The sequence below is a fragment of the Chiloscyllium punctatum genome, chromosome 5 (assembly GCF_047496795.1).
Source record: "Chiloscyllium punctatum isolate Juve2018m chromosome 5, sChiPun1.3, whole genome shotgun sequence".
NCBI classification, from domain to species: domain Eukaryota; kingdom Metazoa; phylum Chordata; class Chondrichthyes; order Orectolobiformes; family Hemiscylliidae; genus Chiloscyllium; species Chiloscyllium punctatum.
Window position 1 is genome coordinate 143,827,584 of NC_092743.1, and position 18,125 is coordinate 143,845,708.

The window sequence follows — 18,125 nt, forward strand, 5'->3', positions numbered from 1 at the left end:
GATTGGGTTGGACCCAGTGTCTCTACTCTTGGGCTCCCCAAATTTCCCCTCTTTGGATGTATATGGGAGGAAATTATTCACTATCCTTTCCTTCTGTGTGAGGAAAAACACCTTAGTGAATTGGGTATCCAAAGGCCTCCCCAGGACTTTCAAATTGGTACAGGATAGTCATAGAATATATCCCCTTGGACCTCCTTACGAATATGGTGCACCAAAAAACGGAATTATTTTACAGAACGTGGCAGCCCTTTTTGAACGACATTGACACAGATATATCAGCCACATTGTTCAGGGCCTTTGCTTAGCCATGGGGATGGTTCTGGCTGGTTTGGGGGCTCCCGGGAGGAGGAATCCCGTATAAATATGGGTTTTATTATGACTTGATATAAATTTATTTTGAATATCTATCTAGTTATTTATTTACTTATTTATTTTCTGTTCTCCTTTTGTTTATTGTTAGTAATGTATGATATCCTATTTTATGTTTTGGCAGTTTGTAGAATAGATTAGTAGTTAGTTTTTTAAAAAGTTCTATATTGATGTAGTTATTATATTGTAAAGTGGAATACACTAGTTTGTACTATTTTTGTAATTTTGGAAAAAATCTCAAAAATCATTTTCAATAAAAATATCTATAAAAAAATTATGAGGGGCATGAATAGGATAAATAGACAAGGTCTTTTCTGTTGGGGATTTGGTATCTAGAACTAGAGGGCATAGGTTTAGGGTGAGAGGGAAAGATATAAAAGAGATCTCAGGGGCAACTTTTTCACACAGAGGGTGGTACGTGTATGGAATGAGCTGCCAGAGGACGTGGTGGAGGCTGGTACAACTACAACATTTAAAAGGCATCAGGATGGGTATATGAATAGTAAGGGTTTGGAGTGATATGGGCCGGGTGCTGGCAGGTGGGACTAGATTGGGTTGGGATATCTGATCGGCATGGACGGGTTGGGCCAAAGGGTCTGTTTCCGTTGTACATCTCTCTGACTCTATGACAGGCTGGCTAATTGTTGAGGATGGAGAATTGCCTGTAGTAGGAGGTAGTACAGGCACTTTGGAACCTGTTGGTGATGATGGAGCTGATGCTGTTACTTCACTGAACAGATGAAGACATTGTTGTGAGATGCCTTGCAAAGATTGGGTTGCATTATAAGTGCTACAAAGTTATATCACAGCATAGTCTCCCAATGTGACAGCCACATCCCATTATACACCTTCTCACCTTGAACATAAAATGCAATAATTTTTCCCTCTTGTTCGGGTTGGAGTTTCCCCAGTGAAGAGTGGTGTCCATGTTAAAGAGTTATTATGTGGGATCTGTTCACAGGGGCTGCTAGATGTCAATTCTGACTTTTCACAGACATCAGTAAACTTCCCGGGGCATGACCTGCCCCTCAGCTGCTCACCCATCATCACCCTCTTCCTTCCTCTGTGACCCTGGACTGTGACCTCTTTGTCTACCTCATTATCTTAATTCCTCATGTCCTCAGTCCTCTGTGTGCACTACCATCCTGGCCTCCCTTACTCATTCCCTGCATTTAAACTCCCCACTGCATACTTATGGCCAACCTCACCTGACCTTGTCCTTCCATTGTCTCAACCACAATGATGACTTCTCTGATCACTCTCCATCCATGATCCCACCCATTTCAATCCTCTTAAATAGGATTTGCAGTTCTTCCCTGTTGTGCCTGTTTCTGATGGATGCACACTTTCAGAATCAGAGACAGGACAGGACCTCTGTCAGAGCTGCTTCCGATGTTACTTTGTCAGAGTACAGCACAAACCCTGAATCATTTCCAACAAAATGTAATGACAGTCTCATTCAGGATATTCACAGCGGGGAGTTTCCTACTTTCCTAAATTCCCATTAACCAGGTTCTCCAGATGTAATTAACTCATGATCTGAAAATCCAACTTGGAAGATGCACAGTTTTCTGAACACAAGTGAGCTGCCCAGAAATTCTTGGATTTCGAACCAGTTTGGAGAGTGGTTCCAGAGGGTGGCCATTCATAACTGCTGGCTACACAGCACAGCTGGTGCTGCAGGAGCATTGCGAGTTACCCAGAGGAATCAAACATACATCAGATGATTGGTATGCGAATTTTGGTATGTGAACTTGTGTCACTGCTCATGTTAAGGATAAATACGAACACCTTATTCGATTCTGCAAATGGGAGCTTTTGGTGGCCTGTCATTTTAATTCTTCACCCACTTTTACAGTACTGTAGAATCTCTGCATGGAATTTCCTGGTCACCATCAGGCAGGTAAAATGTTGTGCGTTTTCTCTGCACTCCCTACTCTCCTGCTCAAACCATGTTCCCATTTTGCAGGTGTCAGTCAAAGCACCATGCCACCAGCTTTGACCCTGGGTCATCTAGGTGCCAGATCCCCCCTTTGCCATCATCTTACGGGCAGTAGGAGGAGACTCAGGCCAGGCTTCAGCTTGAATTGAACAGTCTGCTGGCAAGCAATGGAAGGATGGGGAAATTTCCTCTGGGGCTTCCTGTGAGACCCCCCTCCTCCCCACAAGATAATAATTCAAAAACTTCCTCTGGCCTCCCATGCCCAAACCCAAGTCCAAACCCCTCAACGTCCTGTTCCAGCCTTCCCACTTTGTCCTGCTTATGGCCCAGGCTTCAGAAAGGCCTACTCTCCATGAGCTCCTCCTCTCCAGGGCGTCCTGCGATCCCAGCAATAGTCTCTCATCGAACTGGGCTGCTGACACAACAGAAGTATTGACCCATCAGATCGGCTGCTGGTAGCTCTGTAAGATGGACCTCTTGCCAAGATGGGAGCGAACTCTAACCCTGAGCAAAGTAATCTCTCACTGAATGTGAAGTAACTGCAGAATAAGCTGGTTTTGGAGGAGATATAATCCACATCCTTCCAAGTGAATCACTCTTGCCACCTGAACAATCCAGGCTGTACAGTTGTTACATTGAGGAGATCAGTCATGTCTGTGCTGAGTCTCTGTAATAATCATTCAGTTTGTCACTCTCACCATTTCCCTGTGACCCTGCAATTTTAATTTCTCTTCTCCAGTCCCTTTTTAAAAGCCACAACTGCATCTACTGTCTCAGGCAGTGACATTAACAAATTGCTGCTTAAATAAATCCCCCGCCTTTCCATCTGTCCTATGCTTTACTTCTGTTTTTTTATATCAAGTGCTGCAGTAATGGTCTTGCTGTGGCATTGTAAAACAAAACTTCCTTCCATACAGTGATATGTTCCCATACGGTGATATTATATTATTCTGAGACAAATGGATCATAGATATGGCAGGGTAATATAGATTAAAGAGCTCTAATTATTGAAATCACTCCACAGAGGCTGGATCCTGACACTGAGTCCCCCTTTATTTACATGGGGAGAGTCTTTGACACTGGTCCAGCTCCCTCAGAGCCAGCTCTCAGAGTGAACAGAACCTCTGACACTCCTGTTTACATCTATCAGCCAAAGCTCCCTGATTGGACCAGATTAACAGCCCCAATCAGGAACTCCTATTCTATGAGGCCCACCTGCCTGACCCTGTTACAATCACTATATCACTCCCCCTCTGAGTTTGAGAAGATAGGCCTCTGTTTTGTAGCTCCTCCTGGGGGGGGAGGTTTTGGCATTGGGTCAGGTTACTCCCACTCCAGCTGTGTTACAGGCAGCATGTAACACACAGTGGCGTGTCTCTTGGATGTAAATTTCTTGGATGTCACTATCTAACATTTCCTGATGAAGAGCTTATGTCCGAAACATCGATTCTCCTGTTCCTCGGATGCTGCCTGACCTGGTGTGCTTTTCCAGCCCCATACTCTTGACTCTAATCTCCAGCATCTGCAGTCCTCACTTTTATCTGGTGGAGTTCAGCCAGTATCTGGTGGTGACCTTTGCTCGAGAAATCACTCTTGCTCACCATAATAATATGGCATTCTCTCCCATGATCTGGTCTCACTGGGTCCAAAAAGGTTTCACTTCTGATTGTGATGGTCCTTTGGTTTCCCCCACTGCCATCAACTGTTTCAGTTTTGCCAGGACCAGATATTTCTGCGTCCGAATTTTGATATTGTCAGCTGTGAGCTGAAGTGTGCCCAATTTAAAACCATTACAGACTCTTTCATTGGTGTTACCACCAGTGGTGTATCTGCCAGTGGGAGACAGCTCAATGCATCCACATTGACTATTTGGCCTCCTGGACAGTGTTCCAACTCATAATTACATGCACTTAGTATTTGAGCTCTATACCTGACAGGGGTTTGTGGTCCTTTAATATTACAAATTTACATCCATAAAGGTATTGGTGGAAATTCCTGACTCTAATATGACCACCGATTATTCCTTCTCTATCTGGGCGTATTTACGCTCTGCAGTAGTCAAAATCCTGGATCCATATGCTATTGGACGTTCCTCTCCATTGGGCCACCCATAAGCTAATACTACCCCAATGCTATATGAGGAGACATCACCTGTCAACACCAGATCTCACTTGGGGTCATAGTGTGCCAACACCAGAGGATGACAACTGTTTTTTCACTTCCCTAGGGCTTGGCCGCATCACCATTTCCAAGACTGACCCCGTTTCACCAGTTGATGCAAAGGTGCCAGGATTGAGGACAGATTATGTATGAACTTTCTGTAATAATTCACCAGTCCAGGGAAAGATGTAAGCTCTGGTACAGACATAGGAGCCAGGGCACCTGTGCTCACCCTCATTTCCAATGTGTGTAATCTGCTTTAGTCGACTCAGTAGCCCAACTAGGTCACTTGTGGTGCCAGGAACACACATTTTTCCCTTCAAAGGCCTGCGCTCACTTGGGAGAAATGTCTAAGGACTATGCCCAAGTTCTCAGGGCAGGGCTTATACACTTAATGGTAAGATCCTAGGGAGTGTTGCTGAACAAAGAGACCTTGGAGTGCAGGTTCATAGCTCCTTGAAAATGGAGTCACAGATAGATAGGATAGTTAAGAAGGTGTTTGGTATGCTTTCCTTTATAGGTCAGAGTATTGAGTACAGGAGTTGGGAGGTCATATTACAGCTGTACAGGACATTGGGTTAGACCACTTTTGGAATATTACGTGCAATTCTGGTCTCCCCCTATTGGAAAGATGTTGTGAAACTTGAAAGGGTTCAGAAAAGATCTATAACAATGTTGCCAGGGTTGGAGGATTTGAGCTACAGGGAGAGGCTGAACAGGCTGGGGCTGTTTTCCCTGGAGCGTCGGAGGCTGAGGGGTGACCTTGTAGAGGCTTATAAAATCATGAGGGGCATGGATAGGATAAATAGACAAAGTCTTTTCCCTGGGGTGGGGAGTGCAGAACTAGAGGGCCAAGGTTTAGGGTGAGAGGGAAAAGATGTAAAAGAGACCTAAGGGTCAACTTTTTCACAAAGAGAGTGGTGCATGTATGGAATGAGCTGCCAGAGGAAGTGTTGGAGGCTGGTACAATTACAACATTTAAAAGATGTCTGGATGGGTATATGAATAGGAAGATATTAAAGGGATATGGGCCAAGTGCTGGCAAATGGGACGAGATTGGGTTGGGATATCTGGTCAGCATGGATGGGTTGGACCGAGGGTATGTTTCTATGACTCTAAGTGCTCCATTTTGGTCTTTCCTGTCATTATCATGTCATCTCCACATATGGTGACCTGGAGTAGACATTGCAAAATGTTCTCCATCGTCTGCTGAAAAATTGCACAGGCTGACAATATTCCAAATGGCAATCTCGCATATTGGTACAAACCCTTCTGGGTATTAATTGTAGCATATTCCTGGGAATCCTTATCCAACCACAATTGCAACAAGTATGCATTAGCTCATGTCCAGCTTCATGAAGGACAGCACCGTCCCCCCCTCCCCCGGCCAGCTTGTTGTTTTGTTAAAATAGAAGAGGTTGAGGTAGAGACAGGAAATATCATAACATTTAAGAAGCATTTGGATGGTCACTTGGAGCACCCCAGCATCAAAGGCTATGGGCCAAGTGCTAGATAAAAGGACTTCAGTTAATAAGTGCTTTGTGATTGTCATGGACGTGATGGGCCGAAGAGTCTCTCTCCCGACTACAAAACACATGAATACTCTCTACGTTTTCCCACCACCTGGAAGTGCTTTGGAGAGACGTTCCATCAAGGCATTCAAAAGATGATTATTTAAGTTAAAATATCATGCAGGATTAAGGAAAAAGATCAAGGAGAATAGCTTAAGGCCATGATAGTCCTTTGGAGACAGACCTGAGGGCCTGACTGACCTTCTGTTCATAATAGCTCTGTGATTGGATGTAGGTTTGCTTGCTGGAAGGTTAATTTCCAGATGTTTCATCACCCTACTAGGTAACATCTTCAGTGGGCCTCCAGGCGAAGCACTGTACATGATTCCTGCCTTCTATATTTTCTAAACCCAAACATATTAATAGAAGATGTTACCTAGTAGGGTGACAAAATGTGTGGAAATTACCCTCCAGCTCAGTGAGCAAACCTACATCCAGAACCTCAACCTGAGCTATAAATCTTCTCAAAACTCGCTAAGTTCTGTGATTCTCTGTGATAAAGCTATCAATTTTCTGATTGACATGAGCAATTTGACAGAAGCTCATATAAACATTTTTTTTGTGGAAGGATTTGTGTGTGTGTGCATGTGGAAGAGACAGAGAGAGAGATAGAGAGCTAAGGCCCTGATAGATGTGCACATACAAGTGTTTGGGTTGCTGGTGATGAGTGGCACCTTCAGCACCTCCACCTCAACCAGATTCCGCATCCCTCACCTCAGGATTCCTCAGCTCCCTGATAATTATGGGAATCGGTGAATATGGGCATGTGTTGAACTAGGATCAGACGAACCAAGTTGAGTGAAATAGTTCACATTGCCTTCATATTCTATACTGTCTGGGTAAACAGGACAGATTGCAATAGATTGCATATTGCTCTGGTACACGTGCATTGTGTGTGAGCTCTTTTGATTTCAGTTGTTGGAAGCTGCAGCTCAAGAGTGGATCCACCCACTGACGTGGACTATCTAGTTTGGGTAAAATCAGAGAGAAGTTGCCTGTTCGGTGTTGTAAGTCTGAGGTAGGATAGCGTATCATTTCACTGCAAGAATCAGAGTGTTACAGCAGAGGCAGGATCAGTATCCAGGATAGATTTACAGTTTTATTGTGTATTGATTGACAGTTTATGGGAAATTCCCGGTAAGTACGTTGCAAAATATTTTGGATTTAACAAGCAACTTTTAAAAGGAGGTATAATCTCCGGTTTAATAGTGTGACTTTCAGACTTCCGGCTGCGGATTGAGTTATCAATTTGTGATGGGGAGGGGAGTTTTCAGGAAATAGAATATAACAGGTTACAGTCTGCGCGGTTTACCTTTTGTCATTGAGATGAAAAACCGTAAAGGAGGATTATCCAGTAACGTTTCTCCTTTAATAAATATCACGCTGGGTTTTAAAAATAACTGAGATTTAAGGAGAGTGAAACTGGATTCTCGTGACATTTTTCTTTGACAAAATTCATCGCAGTAATAAAAGATTCCCTTGGAAAGGGGAGTGGTCTTACTCCTGCCATCCTAAAGAGGTCAGTTTGATCAGAGACCAGAATTCGGGTCCTCTTAAAATCGTTTCCAACTGCCCTGTGAATCAGTCCAGTCACATTAACATCCACCTAAAAACTCTCCCAGCCTAAACCTTTCCTTTTAAACTGAAGTCTGTTCGGAAATGTTGTGACACACCCCTGGAGCAGGTGGGACCCGAACGCGGACCTCCTGGTTCACATGTAGGGACAGTACCACTTCGCTAGAAGAGCCCAGGATTGAACCCACTAACAAAGTTGGTCGAGTTAATTCACTGACCAGGTGAGTGTGGTTGCACAGATCTTACTTTGACTGAACCGTCTCTGGTGTTGCAGAGTGTAAACTCCCACTGTTGTTAAATTACACAGCGCAGAAACCACTTGTTGAACTTGTCTGAGTGTATTCAGCTTCTGGTATTGTTAGAATAGAAACTGAAAGCGTGAATTTCAGATTTTCCAAGGTGACAGATAATGAGCGGCAATTATTTGTTTAGCAACTGGTCAGATTGCTGTTTCGAATGAGTTAGTGATTTGTGTAATTGTGTTTTAAAGGCTAGGTTGCTCGGTAGTTTATATAATCATCGTGTTTTGGCCAGGGTACAGCTGGGAAGCAGAGTGCAGCTGGGATTGTTCACTGCAGGAACTGCCTACCCCCATGGCTGACAGCACATTGATTGAGGAGAGCCGACCCTATGCCTATAAGGAGGGTTTGGAATGGGGCTATGAAGAAGGTGAGCTGGACAACTTTCTTAAAGTGGACCAATGGAAACATGGTATTTCACCACCATTGGTATGCGTTTTCTTCATTAAAGAAACCATTCTCAAGTTAAACTTTTGTGTTTTAAAGTATTTTGTCTTAATGTTTGTGTCTTTGCTGAGAGATTTAGTACAAACAGATATCCCTATCCCTTTTGTAGGTACATAGTGAACTTCCTTTTGAGAAGTTTGACTTATTAGATATTTTTTAAAGTCACCTCATTCCAAATCTGAGGTGATCAACTGTCATAAAAATTATTTGCATTTTTGATTAATATGATAATTTGTAAACCGTCCAACTCTGTTAAGATTAACCCATTGCTTCAACTTTAGCCTGGGAAAAAGCTTCTATTTGATTTTTGAATCTAACTTTAATTTTGTCATGTTTAAAATCCTCTTAAAAGTATGAATTCTGAAAGTGAATACAATTGCTGTGAATTGCTCTATTTCAGGAGTGGAATGGGGACTGTTGTTTCCTGAAGCAAATGGAGAGTATCAGTCCCCGATAAACCTGAACTCCAGAGAGGCAAAGTATGATCCTTCACTATTGGAAGCACGTTTATCACCAAATTATGTTGTTTGTCGAGATTCTGAAGTAATTAATGATGGTCACACTATTCAGATACTGCTGAAGTCCAAATCAGGTTTGTAAAAATGTGAAACTTGCCCATGTTGTGCAATAGATCATGAAATGTTGCTTTAGAATGTGCATCTTGCTCAAAGCATTGTTTAGTTTTTCTTGTCATAATCTATGATAGGAGAGCTGCCCATGTAGATTGAATAATCCATTCTGTTTTACTATGCTGTTGTTCAGCCTCCTCAGTAGATTAATATTCTGTAACACACAACATAAACAGGGTTGGATGCTGCCTGAACTGCTGTGCTCTTCCAGCACCACTAATCCAGTATTTGGTTTTCAGCATCTGCAGTTATTGTTTTTACCTTAAATAAAAACTGAGACAACTGCAGGAAAAATTCAGCAGGTCTGGCAACACCTGTGAAGAGAAATCAGAGACCATAAGACCATAGGAAGGACATTGTCTCTGATTTCTCTTCACAGATGTTGCCAGACCTGCTGAGCTTTTCCAGCAACTTTTTGGTTTTTATTTCTGATTTACAGCATCCAGTTATTTTGGTTTTTAATGTTAGAGGACATTCTTTCTCTTAATTTCACTCACTCAAATGAAACAAAATTATGTTTTCCAGAGAAGGTGATTTGGATTTATATCTAAATCCAGTTTTTATATCAGAATTGACCTCCATGGCACTGGTTTGAATTTTACCCCAATGCTGTCCTGCTGGAAGATGACACTGACTTCACACAATATTGAACATTTTTTTTCCCATAAATGATTTAATGGTTATGAGCTCTTCCAGGATTCAGGCTTGTGTTGTGCATTTTGTGGCTTTTAAGTATATATTAAAGAATATTGAACTACACGACACAGAAAAACATGCTGGATAAATTGTAAGCTCCTGAATGAAACTATAACTAAGTGTATGATCTGTGGCTGTTCATGTTTAAGACAGAAACATGAACAAAAACAGAAATAGGAGCAGCACGAGGCCATTTGGTTCTTCAAGACTGTCCCATCATTCAATAGGATCATAGCTGATTATCCAACTCTATTACCTGTTCCTGCTTCTTCCTCACACCATTTGATTCTTTCAGCTTTAAGAACTATTTCTAACTTGGAAACATTCTAATGTTTCTGTAACAGAGTTCCACTGGTTCACCACTCTCTCCTAGATGAAGAAATCTCTCCTTGAGTCGAGAATGAATCAGATTTGCTGCATTTATTAAGTCATGTTCGCTTACTTTGTTGCCTCTTTAATAAGTACACTTCAGAATTGATTGGGTTAAATTTTACAAACTGGCTGTGAGGCAGTTTCCTCATTCACTTTGAGCACAGTTCAAAGGTTAGTCTGCTTACACCATAGAGAACAGGATTGGCCAATCGGGCCTTGAGCCTGCTCTTCCATTCAATAGGATCATGGCTGATTCAACGTTCCTCATGTCCCTATCTAGGTCTGTGTCCTTGCAGAATAGGAAATTATATATAGATGAAGCAAGATTGGGTACTAATGAAATGAATATGTAAGCAAATGGGTCTTTTGCTGCTCTCTGGTGCGGTTCAAACTTGTGGAAAATGTAGACTGTTCCTTGATGTTGAAAATCATCGTTTTCAGATTTTTCCTTGTTGGCCCAATTAACTGACTTGCCATTGCCCACATTGATCAGGGTTGGGAAAATGAAGCCTGAGGAAATCATAATGACTCCCAAAACCAAACTCCACCCCCAACTTGTGCATTCTTTTGGGTCACAGGTTACTCTGTCCAATTTCCAGGTCACAGGTTACTCTGTCTAATTTCCAGGTCACAGGTTACTCTGTCCAATTTCCTTTTGAATGTCTGCAGTAAACCCTACAAGGTTGATGTGGGTTGACAGCTGGGCGAGAGTGAGGACTGCAGTTGCTGGAGATCAGAGTCCAGATTGGAATGATGCTGGAAAAACACAGCAGGTCAGGCAGCATCCGTGGAGCAGGAAAATCAATGTTTCGGGCAAAGCCTTTCATCAGGAATGAGACTGGGAGCCTCTGGGGTGGAGAGATAAATGGGATGGGGGTGGGTGGGGGGAAGGTAGCTGAGAGTGCAATAGGTGGATGGAGGTAGGAGTCAAGTGATAGGTCAGAGAGGAGGATAGGTGGAAAAGACGATGGACTGGTCATGAGGATGGTGCTGAGCTGAAAAGTTGGAACTCTGGTAAGGTGGGGAGAGGGAAAATGAAGAAGCTGGTGAAGCCCATCTCGATGCCCTGGGTTTGGAAGGTCCCGAGGCAGAAGATGAGGTGTTCTTCCTCCAGGCATTGGATAGTAAGGGAGTGGCGATGGAGGAGGCCCAGGACCTGCATGTCCTCAGCAGTGTGGGAGGGGGAAGTTGAAATGTTGGGGTTGACAACTGTCAAAATAAGTATCTCTTTAAACAACCAACCTGATTTGATACATTTGAGTTTCTATCTGTGCTCCACTGATCTCTCTATTGTCCCAAACTCCAATGTCTAATCCACACGTATCACATCTAATTTCATTTCAATATTTATTGAACTCTTATCAAATCACTTCAAGATCATGTACTGGACTAAGAGTAGATCATACAACCTTTGAGCCAAAGACTATGCTTCTGTGTTCTTGATTATAAATTTATAGTCCCATATTCTCAAATCCATAACCAGTGGAAACAATCTCTCGCCCCCCACTTCATGTCTACATTCTTTCAGAGTCAAGTTTCCCAGCTCTCTAAATCTGTAACTTTTGTTTTTAATGTGATGTTAATCTTGTATCTGTCTACTGCACCTTTTTTTTTCCTTGGGACCACTATATTATAATATTGAGTGTGAGGAAATGGAGTCTGGATACACTATGGTAAATAAGGCTGAATCAACAGGGTTATTGTGTTTGGATTTGCTTGGGTTGGCAGTACATCAGAACATGCACTTTAGATTAATTTAATAATACTAGTGATCCATCAACAATTTATCCACATCCTAAATTGTCTTGTTCAATAGCTTTCAACACACAATGTTGGTGCTGGCCCAAACTACACAGAAAAGTAGATATTAAAGACACTTGCAGAAACCAGACCGGTGTTCTCAATTGCATCTGGGGAGGTGATGTCCTAGTGGTATTATCGCTGGACTGTTAATCCAGAGACCAGGGAAATGTTCTGGGAATCTGTTTGATATGCACCATGGCAGATAATGGAATTTGAATTCAATTTAAAAAAATCTGGAATGAAGAGTCTACCGATTACAACAAATCCATTGTGAGAAAAGCCCACCTGGTCATTAATGTCCTTTAGGGAAGGACACTGCCATCCTTACCTGGTCTGGCCTACATGTGACTCCAGACCCACAGCAATGTGATTGACTCTTAACTGCCCTGTGGGCCATAAGGGAGGGAAATAAATGCTGGCCTAGTCAGTAATATCCTCATCTTGTGAATGTTTGTTTTTATTCTTATTCAATCTATTTTTCTTGTTGAAGGTGATAAACGCTTTTTTTTTCAATACAGTATATCATCTAAATCCACTTTTGATATGTCTTTTCTGATTAAAGGGTGAACAGCAATACCCTTAGCACCAATTCTCCATGACAAAAAATGGTTCCTATGTAGAACCTCCGTGATCTGAGGCTGGAACAATTCCTTACGGAGGTATGGCATTGAGGGTGAGTTGGAGGTTTGGATTAGGAATTGGCTGGCTGGAAGGAGACAGAGGGTAGTAGTTGATGGTAAAGGTTCATCTTGGAGCGCAGTTACTAGCGGTGTTCCGCAAGGATCTGTTTTGGGACCATTGCTGTTTGTCATTTTTATAAATGACCTGGAGGAGGGACTAGAAGGTTGGGTGAGCAAGTTTGCGGATGATACGAAAGTCGGTGGAGTTGTTGACAGTGAGGAAGGATGTGGCAGATTACAGCGGGATATAGAGAAGCTGCAGAGCTGGGCAGAAAGGTGGCAAATGGAGGTGATTCACTTTGGTATGAGTAACAAAAAGATGGAGTACTAGGCTAATGGTCGGATACTTGTTAGTGTGGATGAGCAGAGGGATCTTGGTGTCCGTGTACACAGATCTCTGAAAGTTGCCACCCAGGTAAATAGTGCGGTGAAGAAGGCATATGGCGTACTGGCTTTTATTGGTAGAGGAATTGAGTTCCGGAGTCCTGAGGTCATGTTGCAGTTGTATAAGACTCTGGTGTGGCCGCATCTGGAGTATTGTGTGCAGTTTTGGTCGCCATACTATAGGAAGGATGTGGAGGTACTGGAACGGGTGCAGAGGAGGTTTACCAGGATGTTGCCTGGTATGGTAGGAAGATCGTATGAGGAAAGGCTGAGGCACTTGGGGCTGTTTTCATTGGAGAAAAGAAGGTTTAGGGGTGACTTGATAGAGGTGTATGAGATGATTAGGGGTTTAGATAGGGTTGGCCATGAGAACCTTTTTGCACGTATGGAGTCAGCTATTACGAGGGGACATAGCTTTAAATTAAGGGGTGGTAGGTAAAGGACCGATGTTAGGGGTAGATTCTTTACTCAGCGAGTCGTGAGTTCATGGAATGCCCTGCCAGTAGCAGTGGTGGACTCTTTCCCTCTTTATGGGCATTTAAACGGGCATTGGATAGGTATATGGAGGATAGTGGGCTAGTGTAGGTCAGGTGGGCTTGGATCGGTGCAACATCGAGGGCCAAAGGGCTTGTACTGTGCTGTATTTTTCTATGTTCTATTAACATAAAATGTCGCTGCTGAGGTCACAGGACAGAATCTTATTAACTATTCCATTCTTCTACAACATGAGGTAGTTCTATTATACAGTTGACTAATTGTTTGTTTGTTTTTGTAGAGTAATCATTGCTGCTAAAGAGAAAATGTGGGAGTTCATGCATAATAAGGTCTTACAAACTTTATAAACATAGACCAATTTGTACTGTCTGGTACTGTTATTGACTGGGACACTTTTCCCCCTGCTTTTCTTTAATAATGTGTTTATTTGTTCATTCACTTGGAGTTTGGGCGCTGGATGGCACCTACAACAAATCAAAAGATTAATTATGGATTGGGAAAATCAAAATATCAAGCTCTTAATTTCCATGTAATATAAAAATAAATCACTTACCTAAATTGCATTATTATGCAGGAATCCTCTTTTTGCCTCAAGGAGGAACCAAACCTATTCAAATAGGGCACAATAATGAGGAAGAGAATCTGTCCTCACTTTCCTAAAGTTCTAGATATTTAATGAGAATGGTGTTATTATTTGCAGATTTAGAATCCCCACAATAACCTGGTCTACTTCTGTCATCTTTCTGATTTTTAAATCACTTCATTAAGGCACTATTTTTAACTCCAATGGAATAAGTGCAGGGATTTAATATTTTTCTATTAGCCTACTTTCTGGACTATTTTATGACCTGTAAGAGGAAGATTTTTCAGTGTTTTTGTACTGTTTCCATTGATTTTGATCGATTTCAGCTCTGATTAATCTCAAAGCATTTCATTCTATGTTTATAACAGATGAAAATGTATTTGGAAAATTAATGTCTATAAGCAACTTGAGTTTTATGTTAAATTTTATGGATTTTTTTTTGATCACTTACAGTTTTAACTGGTGGCCCACTGCTTGGAAGTCATGAATATGAATTACACGAGGTTCGATTTCACTGGGGCAAAGAGAACCAGCGTGGTTCTGAACACACGGTTAATTTTAAAGCATTTCCAATGGAGGTATGGGTCAGACCAAATGGGTGCTTGTAAATTGTAAAGATTTGTAATGAATTTGAGAGGTTTAAGGCACCTCTTTTGGAAATTGAAAAACAAAGCCAAAAAACGCAGATGCTGGGCATCTGACAAAAACAGCAACTATTGGAGAAACTCAGCAGGTCAGTGAAGAGAAAGCAGAGTTAACGTCTCCATTCCAGTCACCTTTCTTCAGACCTGAAAGTTATCTCTGCTTTCTCTCCACAGATGTTATTAGACCTGCTAAGTTTCTCTAGCAATTTGTTTTGGATCTCCAAAGTTGTGGTGTTTCTCAGTTACTACTTCCCACTGAGAGTATCCAGTCCAAACAAGTTTCTTAATGCATTGTGGGGACTCAATATGTAAGATTTTTGGATTTTCTGAGCATTCAGCAGGCCTTTCTCAGCTAGCGTTGAGGAATTAGATGCTGAATCCTGTGTAGCTTTGCTGTCAGTTTGTTTTTGAGTTGCTTTTTTCTTTATCCACTGTACCCCCTCCAAAATGTTCAGAGCTTGTTGGGCATTACCTCAATAATTCAGCCGGTTTTTGTTATGTTGTTACTTCCTTGGAGTGTCAGAGGCTGAGGGGTGACCTTAGAGGTTTATAAAATCATGAGGGGCATGGATAGGGTAAATAGATAAGGTCCTTTCCCTGGGGTGGGGGAGTCCGGAACTAGAGGGCACAGGTTTAGGGTGAGAGGAGAAAGATTTAAATGTGACCTAAGGGGCAACTTAATTTTAAAGCATTTTCAATGGAGGTAAGGGTCAGACTGGAATGAATATTTGTAAATTGTAAAGATTTGTAAAGGAATGTATGACATTTAAGGCACCTTTTTTGGAAATTGAAAATCAAAACCAAAAACTGCAGAGGCTGGACGTCTGAAATAAAAACAGAGTGGTGTGTGTATGGAATGAGCTACCCAAGAAATTGGTGGAGACTGGTACAATTACAGCATTTAAAAGGTATCTGAATGGGTATGTGTATAGAAAGGGTTTAGAGAGACATGGGCCAAGTGCTGGCAGATGGGACTAGATTAATTTAGGTTAGTTGGTCAGCATGAACAAGTTGGACTGAGGTGTCTGTTTCTGTGCTGTACATCTCTATGACCTGCTTTAGGATGGGAATGGGTGGAGGAGAAGGGGATGGTTCCTTTGGAGGTGTGAGGTCTTTATATTTTGTGTCATAACTTGAAGGCCTGAAGATTTGAATGTGCATTTAAAAATGTTTAACTGCTGACTGTCCTCGGTATTGCAGCCTTGAATCTCTACAGCTTTTTATCTGGCAACAGGAAGTAATAATTTGTTCTGAAGTGGCTCCATGAAGCATTAAAAGGTCATTCTCTCTCTCTCTCTTTTTTTTGTTTTCAAAGAGTCAGTCACTTAATTCTGCTGCCTTCAAATAGGGCCATCTATCACTCAGAGCATTCCATAAAGTGGGAACTTTGAAATTCTATTTTCATTTAAAAACAGGAGCAATGAATGGCAGAGCTGAAAGACCAGATTCTGGTGAATAGATTCTTGATTTTGCTTTATAAATGGTCATGTTGCGCTTGCCAAGTCTATTTAACAAAGGTTCAGATTTTGGCTGTATTTTACACAGCAGCTCAAGTTACTGCTTGAAGACATGGAAGCTGTTGGGGGTGACTGGGTTATTCAGTATTCCCTTCCTTCTGTTGTGGTAATTAATTTACCTGTAGCAGAAAGCGATGCATGGTGACAGTGAGAACATGTGGATGAGGAGCAGGTTCAGTGAACACAGTCTGTAGGAAAATCATTGAAAACAGTATCTGATCCTGGCATTGCATTGAATATAAGTTTCTGGCAGAGCTTGGAAAAAGTAATTGCCCTGTATTGTTGTTCTTTGTAGCGGGGCTTGGGGTAAGGACATGACCTCAAAGTTTTTGAACTCCATATTGAGTCCGGAGGGCTTCAGGGTCCCCAACCGGAAAATGAGGTGCTGTTTTTCGATTTTAAGCTGAGCTTCACTGGAGTACTACAGCAAGCCTGTGACTGAGATGTTAGCCAGGAAATAGGGTGGGGTGTTAAAGTGGCAGGTAACTGGAAGCTCAGGGTCTTTTATTTGTTTGAGGGTGCAATGTAGCTGTTTGGTGAAGTGGTCACCCAGTCTACATTTTGTTTTCCCAGTGTAGAGGAGTCCACATCGTGAGCAGCGAATGCAGTAGAGTAGATTGTGAAAAGTGCAGGTATAGCTCCACGCACGAGGCCTTGTCATCGCATGGGCTGCTATCCTATTCAACCCCTTGTCAGGTACTAATATTCCCCAATAGTAGCTCTTCATTCTCCCAGATTGACCTTTACCCATTCCTTTGTCTGAACTTTTTTTTTCCTCTACCTTTGGGCTCTATCTCCAATTATTGTTTATTACTGCCTCCTCAACCCCCCCCCCCCCCCCCGTGCCCATATCTTCTGTGTAAAAACTAACTTTTTCTGAGCTGCAATCAGTTCCTGAAGAAGGGTCTCAGATCCAAAATGTTAACCCTGCTTTCTCTCCACAGATGCTGCCAGACCTGATCAGGTTTTCCAGCAATTTGTTTTTGATTTTTAATATCCACAGTTATGGAAGCATCTCATCGGGACAATGTGTCAGGATACCAATGCAAGAGGAAACTCAACACTTTGAGGAGAGTGCTGATTAGTTGACGAACAGACTCTAGTAGAGGTGTTGCTTTGGAGATTTAACCCACTATTACAGATTGACAGTTAACTGTCAGTCTTTGTTTAAATTTTAAACCTACCATGTTTAAATTTCCTTGAAATGAATCACTAAATGGCTGATATCTATTTTGTTGAAATGGGCAGAATATGCACATGTTCTTTCTGCCCACAACAAATAGGGTCCTGTGTATTAACGTTGGTCGCACTGAAACATAGGAGCAAAAGTAGACCATTAGGTCCTTCAAGCCTGCTCCACTATTCAAAACAATCATGGCTGACCATGCAATCTCAGTATTCCACACCCACCCTCTCCCCATTCTCTCTCTTCCCCCCACCCCCCACCCCATCCCTTTTGCCGCAAGGGCCATGTCCAGTTCCCTCTTGAATCTATCTAATGGACTGGACTGGCACCAACAGCTTCTGGTGGGAGAGAATTCCACAGGTTCATAACTGAGTGAGGAAATTCTTCCTCATCTCAGTCCTGAATGATTTACCCCTTATTCTTAGACTGTGACCCCTTATTCTGGACTTCCCCAACATCGGGAACATTCTTCCCACATCTACCCTGTCCAATCCCATCAGGACTTTGTTCCTATGAGATTCCCCCTCTTCTAATTTCAAGAAAGTGCAAGCCCAGCCTATCTGATCTATCTTCCTAAATCTGATCTGATCCTAATACCTGACAGTGAAGCGATTTAGTCATGCAGGAGGAGGAAGATAAGCCAATTATGTGATTGTGAGGTTACAATTAGAGAGTAATTAAACTAGGGGAATGCAGACCCACCCTCGAGCAATTGAGAAGCTGGTTGTTAACCATCTCCAAGCTGGAGCGAGGATAAGGAGGGATAGGTGGTG

The 18,125-nt window shown here is 42.3% G+C and overlaps 1 protein-coding gene across 2 annotated transcripts in view; it reads left to right on the forward strand.

Annotated features, from left to right (window-relative positions):
- Nucleotides 1–7,007: 7,007 nt before the first annotated feature.
- Nucleotides 7,008–18,125, forward strand: part of ca8 (carbonic anhydrase VIII) — a 62,228-nt gene continuing 51,110 nt past the window's right edge. The window contains exons 1-4 of one of the 2 annotated variants that reach the window (XM_072571580.1): nt 7,008–7,179; nt 8,152–8,286; nt 8,764–8,955; nt 14,459–14,583. In XM_072571580.1, the coding sequence (XP_072427681.1) occupies nt 8,211–8,286; nt 8,764–8,955; nt 14,459–14,583 (393 nt within the window). In that variant the 5' untranslated portion in view covers nt 7,008–7,179; nt 8,152–8,210. Of the gene's footprint in view, nt 7,180–7,534; nt 7,839–8,151; nt 8,287–8,763; nt 8,956–14,458; nt 14,584–18,125 lie in introns of those variants that run through there. The other variant, XM_072571581.1, reaches the window with a different exon arrangement.